The sequence below is a fragment of the Grammomys surdaster genome, unplaced genomic scaffold (genome assembly GCF_004785775.1).
Source record: "Grammomys surdaster isolate TR1022 unplaced genomic scaffold, NIH_TR_1.0 130, whole genome shotgun sequence".
NCBI lineage: Eukaryota > Metazoa > Chordata > Mammalia > Rodentia > Muridae > Grammomys > Grammomys surdaster.
Window position 1 is genome coordinate 14,663,364 of NW_021604588.1, and position 8,639 is coordinate 14,672,002.

Below are 8,639 nucleotides of genomic sequence, written 5' to 3' on the forward strand. Positions count from 1 at the left end.
CTGTTTTTTTTTAAGTTTTGGGGAATTTTCTCCCCTCCCCATCCCACCCCAATTGAAGACCTGAAGAACACTAAAGCTGCCTAGTCTTCAAACCTAGAGCAGCCTGGAGCCTGTGAGCAGAAGCAAGCTGAACAGTGAAAGGGGCCAAAACCTAAACAATACAGCTTCTACTTTCCTTCCTGGGGTTGACAGGGGAGGGATAAAAGACTGTATCAGTCATTTTCTAAAGGCATTCTGTATCCTGCTGTTTCTCGCAGCATGCCTCTCTAGATCATTAATGTGTTTCCAAGCATATTGTTTTATAGGAAGCATTTATTTACTGGTATCATAAGATCTGTGTGTTTCATTGGAAGCATCAGCATCGAGGCCTACAAAGCACATAGCAGAAACAGACATGCATACGGAAGGAGCATTCCTTGCATGGACCAACAGCAGGCAGGCTCACCGTACCAAAGAGCGATGGAAATACAACTGAAAACACACTCAAGATGTATTACATAAAATAATTTACTTCTCATTCGGAATGACTTTCCAGACCTATTTGTGAGACAGCAGTCTGTGAGTACAGGTACAATCTCAAAGTCATGATAATATTAGGGCAAGACCAGAGAGTGATGCAGACATGATCGTGAACTTGTGTATAACAAAAAGGAGTTAGGAACACTGATGGGGAGCTCTGGGGACATTACAAGCAAGACTGTCAAGGGAGACAAGACGAGTACCGTTAGAAAACTGATGTCTTCGATATGATAAGACTTGGATACACACTATTCCAGTGTCTTCACTTTGCAGCCCGATACATTGGCTTACTAACCACAACGGTGCTCGTGCATGTTATTTACACTGGAGCAATGACTGCAGTGTTGCACAAGTATGTGTGTGCTCCCAAAGGCAGTACGTTGAGAATAATGAGAAGAAAATTACTTCTTGGGCACTCATTAATAACTCGGGTAATATCCTGTACCTCCATTTATAAAACAATGCAATAATAAAAACATTGTACAAAACATCATAAATAACACAAATGAGAAATTTTCAAGTATTTCACGTGCCTTGAAAAGCTCCAAACAGTAGTCCTCTCCTCTTCTTTTCCCTTTTCTCTTTCTTTTTTCTTTCCTCTCTCCTTTCATTGGTCTCTGCTAGCCTTGGTGTTTGGGATGGGATGAACAAGCTCTTACTTCAAAGCAGAAAACCAAAAAGTGCTTTGCAGTTCATTAGAACTTACTTCCTCCTGCTAAAATTTAACCTTTCCCCCTGATGATGCTTTACAAATGTAGGCATGTAGCTTAGAACAACTGCAGGCAGCCATGGTTCCTAAAGTGAACAACCAACCACAGTGAACTAAAGAGGCTCATCTGACAGGTGACATTCTTGGGGGTTAGGAATAGGAGAGCACCTTATCAAGAGAGGAAAGAAATAAGATAATCTTTAGGTCCTCTGCCCTCATGTAAGCAGTAGTCCTTGGTAGGGCTAGACAGCAAGGCCTGGACCCAAATTGCATTCCTTCATTCAGCTCAAACATCCAGCTCCAGACCAACCCAACTGCTAATCAGCATGCCCCGAGCACCCGGGCAAAGGAGGGAAGGCTGTCAGCATAGGGACTTAAAAGTGCCAGTAGCGATCACTGATGCAAGTCTGTTCTGTGTCAGTCAGACAGCAGAGTTTTCAGAGTACTCAACCTTTAACTACTTTAGCTTAATGCTCAATGTGGAGGCCATCAGTGATTAAACACAAAGGCCCTAACTACTCTCCATCATGACCTAATGGTTTTACAGAACTTGTTTCTCACAAGTTAGTGTTCTTCTCTTAGCCTGCATGGCAGTTAATTTAGTTTGCCCTGTTCAGACATGATATGAAGGACCAGAAATCAGAACATGCATGCAAGCATGTGTGCACACTCCAATTTGAGCACCTAGGATCTTTCCCATCTTTTCTTGAAGAAATGTATGTGCGAGTGTGAAAATATATGCATATATATTCATGCACATTCACACACATATTGAATACATAGATATGATATATACAGAATGTATATGCATATGTTATATATATTGAATATATACATATACATACACTAATATCAACTAAACATTGAGAGTCCGTAGGAAGTGCTGCTGGCCGACATTGCATGTGCATATGTTGTCACATGAAGTGTACCAACTAACTAACTTGAGGTCAAACTGTTGGTTGAAAATCCAGACCTACAGGGCCATTATTTGGAGACTTGCTCACCTGACACCCTTAAGAAAACTTGGGAAAATTGAAAACAAATTGGGTCTTACCCCAGTGAAAACCCCAACACCACAACTAAGGCTAGTTTTACATGGAAGTGGCTCACACACGGCAGGCAGCATGGACACTAGGCTACGATGTGGATAAAGCATTGGTGCTTAATACAGATCAATATTTGGCCTCAGGTTTTCCAGAACATAGAGTCTCGGCATTTTGGCTCTCTGCCTCTGTGTGAGAATTAGGCACACTGAGGGACTAGGGAAGTGCAGTCTGCAGAACTCTTGGCTCCTTTCGGCTTCTCTGCCCTGCAACTGGAAGGATTGGTCAGGTCAAGATAGAATCGAGACTTGAGGAAGCGGCGGTACGAATCCTTTTCCATCAGGTTGAAAATCTTCTTCTGGGCTTCATCGAAACAGGTTATCGTGGGCTCTAACATGTTCCGGCTTGTCTCCTCTCTGGTGCAAGAATCCAGGTTCACCTGAAGTGCAAAGACAAAAGTTGCATTAGATTTAAGGCCCTGATGGAGAGAGGGGGCTGCAGGCTTGTATTCAACAAGGAGTAGCTGGGACCCTTTCTTTAACTTCCTCCTGGTAGTCAAGCCCAGGACATTTGGGTGTGCCCTGGCATATGTGTGTAAAAGGTCCACTCTGCCTCTAAGTGGAAAGAGAACTTTCTTTTCTCCCATTGGCAAGTTTTATGATTATAGTTATTAAGGAGAGTCATTGAGATCATATAGACAAAAGTAGATTTTTTTCTAATAGACTAACTTGAAATGTTGTCAAAATTATAATAGCCAGTCCTGTTGTTCCTTTAACTCGTAGATCTGATCACTGGCCCTGAATGCCTCTCCTATGAATCCCCACTAAATTCTAGGAAGTTCTCTGCCATGGAAGTGTACCTCTTTTGTTGCTTGCACCGAGATGAACTCATTGTAAATCTTCTTGGCCTTGGGACTTAGTTTCGAAGGTGACTTGATTTTCTTGTACTCCTCACAGCTGATCCAGAAGTCAATGTTCTCCTCACTGTATTCTGACTTCAGGAAAGCTTTGAAAGCTGCCAGTCCACCTGTGACAGAGGACAAAGAGCCATAGTTACCCAGAAAAGGATTGTCTTATGCTGAGTAATGCTATCTTCAGTGTGTGTGTGTGTGTGTGTGTGTGTGTGTGTGTGTGTGTTTATATGATGATACAGAGATAGAAAGAGAGAAGTATGGTTACTTACATTCATGGTGAATCAGGTTTTCCAGTGATTCAGCCCATTTCTTGACTTCTTCTTGGCTAACCCTGGAGATATTACAGAAGAAAGAATGATTTAAATACATAGCATAGACTTAAAAAAAATTAAGGCAAAATGTGATATATTGTTTATTAGGATAGTTTTTAATGACATATGTAGAGATTCAGATTCTAATTATGATTGACATAAACTGGACTCTGTCGTCTATATGTCTATGTCTCTTCACCCTCATGTGTGTGTGTTTGTTTGATATAATATCATTTTTATAAATCTCAGGCTAGTCTTGAACTCACGGCCCTCCTAACCTTCCAAGATTACAATTGTGTACCCTTCCCTTGGAAATGAGGTCATCATGACCCAAATCTGGCTCAGCTAAGGACTTGTCTTACCACTCACTCTTTACATACAGCATACAACTTCTCTCTCATCAAAGTTAACACTCAAAGGCTCTTTGCTAAAGCCATTTCTCTTACCTCTGGCAAGTTACTACTTTGTCTTTCTTGCTGTGTGAAGAACTGTGTTCACATGAATCTGACTTCTGCAGCAGGAATCCCAGCCGGTGTTTCATATCCTTTGCACTGCAAGGAAGAAGACAAAAATTAGCATGAAAAACACATGTCCTTAAAAGAGACACATGAGGGCTCTTAAGAGTCCTCCATGACTGCTATGTGGATTAGAAGCAGCCTCTTTAGGGGAGCGGCAGTGAGTTGAACGCCCAGAAGAGATTCCTTTGATTCTGCATATGATCTTTGATATCTTTAGTGAAAGCATGTTAAGAAGTGACTGCTATTTTGAAATGTATGCAGTAACTGCAAAACAGGAGCCTATAGGACACCTTCTGGCAGCATGGTGCTATTTCTAAAGATGAGCAGTGGAAGCATTTCAATAAAGTAGAAGTGAGTTCAATCAGCCCTGACAGTGGTAGCCAAGGAGTTCCCAAGGGTGTGTGCGTGTGTGTGTGTGTGTGTGTGTGTGTGTGCACAGCATCAGGTTAAGTGTGTAGCCCTGCAGAGAGGAGCAGAAAAAGTGAATGGTACAGGAGCTCAGGCTAACAACTCAGCCCTACCAGGCTTGTTTCTAGGCAACCTCCAGCTAGAGCTACAAACAAACAACCCCAAATCTACATTACAGGAAGATGCACATTAAAAGGGGCAGCTGAGACTTTGGGATAGGAGAAGCAAGCCAGAGTCAAGGCTGAGGCAAGTTATTGTTTAATTAGAGCAGTTTCCAGTTTCCAGCCTCCACTTAACAGGCAGCCAGGGTACCACAGAGTTTCTGACTACTTGAAGCTTCCAGTTCAACTCTGTCATTCTTTCTTAATAGATTTTTTTTAATATTGCTATTCTCTCTTTTATTATAAAAGCCAAGAAATGGTTTAAGAACAATGATGTTACCAGAGCAACAGAGGATAAGATGTTTTTGCCTGGAAGGGTTGGCAAAGAATGCTCAGAAGCACCTTAGGATGGATGCTGATGTGCTGGGAGCTTATCAGTGGATTTTCTCAGAATGTCAGAATTCCACCGCTATTCTTGGGCTCCCCTTTAAGGTAGTACTTTTCCATCTCTCACAAGGCCATCTTCCTTTCTCTTTTTCCCCAGCTGGTGACTAGTGACAAGATCCTCCCCAGTGGCAGCAAGATAAAAATCATCCGAAATTGGGATGGTCCTAAGGCAATGCTATGATGCATTGTAATCCAGCCCAAAGAGATATGATTTCCTGTCTCCATGTGCTGCCCCTGCCTGAGCCCCGACAGCTATTGACTAAATGAAGGGGTATTTCCAAAGAGCTGGAAGCATGCTTGGAAAATATCTTGTAACACAACAGAAGCCGAAAAATAAAAACCAAAGTTACTTCAGAAGTCCCTGGAGATAAGTAACCTGGTCATGGTTCTTCCACTGCTGCCACCAACCGTGTGACCTTGAGCAGATAAGACCCTCTGGAGACCCTGGCACTGAAGATGAAAGCTGCTTCACCCTTTGGGGGCAGACTCAGTAACACACAAGCACTGCACTTTTGGGGATTGTTTCCAAATTGAGATTTATATCTCCAAGGATGGTTAGGGAGGTTTGGTAGACTCACAGATGACTTCTGACCTTTAATTTCAAGAGGAAATCATGTAACACACACTAACCTTATGTTTTATTTTAAATCAACTACTATATAAGTACTCTATGAAATTATTCATTTATACCTTTAAAAAATGAATCCAAAAACACAGAAGTACCACTAAAACTTGTGTGGTATATTACAAATTGTATTTATTTCTCAACCACAACTCACTTCAAGATCGGAAGTGGGGCAGAGGGATAGGAGAGACCTACTTTGGAAAAGAATCTTTTATTCTCACATTTGTTTACAGCTAAGGTAGAGGACAGTGAAGAATGCCACGGAAAGCATTCTGACAATGTTTCCAAACTTCCTTCTGTGGCTTCTTCCCTCACACAAGAACTAGTTAGTCCTGACTCTGGGTCCTCAGCCGTCACACAGGGAAATAATTATAGAAAGAATACAGATACATCCCCCAAATCTCCTATCACTTAGTACTCCAAATAGCTTAACTAAAGGACCCGGCTTAAAAGTCAGAACCAGTCTCAAAACTAAAGTCATGTGAAATACAACACAAAAAAAGCAACATTTGAGGAGCCTGCTTCCTAAGTCAACCAGTCTGGCTAGTTCTAGGGAGACGCTACCAGTACTTCCTGGAGCATATAGCCCCTGATCCCAGAAAACTTTCTAAGTAAAGCATGCGACTCACTGAAAAGGTCTATGCAAAACTTTAGCCTGGCCAGTAACATAAACCAATCTTACCTCCTCAGGCAGGAAGCCGGCAGACCTGCAAGTCCTTTGCACATTTTGTTTAACTGTGGGATTCGGAGCGAAGAGACAAAGGCAGCGGGAGGAGCAGTAGTTTCTATTTTGAGCCCAGTTGCTTCTGCTCTGCAAAGAAGCTGTCAGAATCCTCTGAGCCTCTGGCTCTCAAGCCTGTAGGGGTCTCTTTTATAGCCCAGCCACGCGCCCGGCAGCCAATCAGATGGCAGGTCTGCAGGCTCGGCTCGCTGCCGCGTTCTGCCTCTCTAGCCCTCAGAAAGGGCGGGGGAAGAAACAACTGACGCATCAGGGATGCAAACGGACCCAGCGGAGAGAAGCCGGTCACAAAGTAGACATATAGAAAATGAGGCTTTGCTTAACGTTTCTACCAACGTGTGAAGTTCTGCGTTTGTAGGAAAGGAAATATAGAATCCACGGTGCTGAAAAATATGGGACTTATTCATTGGCTTGTAAGACCAGTGTCTAAGGATCTTGCCTCCCAGAAAGAAAAGAGAGAGAGAGAGAGAGAGAGAGAGAGAGAGAGAGAGAGAGAGAGATTGGGTTAGAAATAAATTCTGGGTGATGTGAGGCAGAGTTGATACTAAGATCGTGGTCTTTAGGTAGTGGCTTGATGAAATAGTCTTGGCAGACAGCTATATGGCCGGCAGCATAGCAAAAACAGTCAATGGACGTTAAATCCAGTATGACTGCAATCAACTTGACTTTGAGACATTCCCCACATAGGTTTCTGAGCACAAAATTCACCCCGGCTTTGGCTTTCTCTCCTTAAGAAACCTAAAAGAACAGCTGAAGACCAACATAAGGGGTGGATGAACACATGAGACCAATTCCAACTGCAGCTGAGTTTCTATCGTATGTAATGCTAAGTCTTTATTATCCAAAAAAGAAAAAGAGGAGAGGAGAGGGGGGGAGGGGAGAATATCCAGCAGGCAAAAAAGATGTGTAGTTTTCCTTGCATATTAGCAGTCTGTGGAGACTGTGGAAGAGCAGTCATCTCTGCTGTTGCTCTGAGTTTCCGAGAATTTTTCACATTCAGTATCATGGACTGAATTCTTTAGGCTCATGAAAGAACTTCACATCTTGTAATCACGGTTGAAATACCCAGATAGGCACTACAAAGGGACTGTGTTCACACTGGGGAGTTGTGACTGGAAGGGAGAGGTTTACTTCAGTGTCTGACCACAACAGCTTTCATCTTAAAATCACACAGATGCCTGGTCGTAATGCAGTGACCTGGAATTTCCACACAAAGACATCACTGCTTTTCAGTCTTTTGGGCTGAAAGCAAGTTTTTTTTTTTTTTTTTTTAAAAAGTGTCAGATGATTTGCACAAAGAAAGAGAGGTACCAATACCTTTCTTTAGAGATGGGTTTTTCTCAGAGGTACCAAGAATATAGAAGGGGAAATAGAAACCTGTAATGTTCGACTATGCTCTGGACCAGGAAAGCTGTTGCCCCAAACATCCACCCCCTTTATCATACACCTCTTCCTTGGCTAGCTGAGTATGGAGATAGCAAACAAACGTAAAAGAGGGGACTAGGCACGTCAGCAGGGAAAGTCCGCAGCTCTCTCCCATAAAGACTAAAAAAAAAACACCTATTAAATCAGGCACTGTAAACCTCTCCTTGCTTCTAACATGAAACCTAGGAAAGATGATAGCTGTCCTTGGTGGTGGAGTGGGAGGGATCACAGTGCAGGATGAAGTGAGAGAGACCTTGGACTAGAGGTACAGGCAGAATTTGCATTAAAGGAGATCAACTGAAAGGGAGAGACTGTTACTCCACAGAGAAGTAGAGCGTTCTTTGCTTACCTGAGCACCTAAGACAAGGATCACTCAGACAATCTGATTTTAGGAACATCAGCAGAAGACTCAAAAAGATGTACTGATGCTTGAAAAAAAAATCCAGAGTAAGAACATTTTATCTTGGATCTAGAAGGAAAGAGGTGTGGCATCAGTTATAAGTGAGCTAAATGGACTTTCAAAACCACTCAGGCTGTTCCCTCATTTCATCCAAAGATAAATAGAATTCCAGAGATGGAAAGCAAGCTTTCCAAGGACACAGAGTTTTCTGTTAACTGGACAGGATGTAGACCCAGGCTTCTTGACACTGGGATGTGTAGATTGTCCACTGAGTTGTCCTGTCTGTCATTTAACGCTCTTATCAAAGGAGATATGCTGTGTACATAGAGATATTTCTAAACTGTAAAGTGCTTGGCAAATATTTTTTATTGTCAGAATATACATAGCAGATAGTAAAGCTCAGTATTAATTAATTTCATACATGTCAGTCAAGGTCTCTCTCTCTCTCTCTCTCTCTCTCTCTCTCTCTCTCTCTCTCTCT

At 42.4% G+C, this 8,639-nt stretch overlaps 1 protein-coding gene across 2 annotated transcripts; it reads right to left on the reverse strand.

The window, feature by feature from the left end:
- Positions 1 to 294: 294 nt before the first annotated feature.
- On the reverse strand, positions 295 to 6,439 carry Rgs4 (regulator of G protein signaling 4). Of its 2 annotated transcripts, XM_028758957.1 has the most exons (5): positions 6,277 to 6,439; positions 3,942 to 4,046; positions 3,454 to 3,515; positions 3,131 to 3,297; positions 295 to 2,710 (listed from the first exon to the last, which is right to left on the reverse strand). In XM_028758957.1, the coding sequence occupies exons 1-5, from the start codon at positions 6,318 to 6,320 to the stop codon at positions 2,471 to 2,473; spliced, it is 618 nt and encodes a 205-aa protein (XP_028614790.1). In that variant the 5' UTR covers positions 6,321 to 6,439; the 3' UTR covers positions 295 to 2,470. The 2 variants fall into 2 exon arrangements, with proteins under 2 accessions (XP_028614790.1, XP_028614800.1); XM_028758967.1 differs by lacking the exon at positions 3,131 to 3,297 and having other exon boundaries at positions 2,530 to 2,710; positions 6,277 to 6,422.
- Positions 6,440 to 8,639: the final 2,200 nt, after the last annotated feature.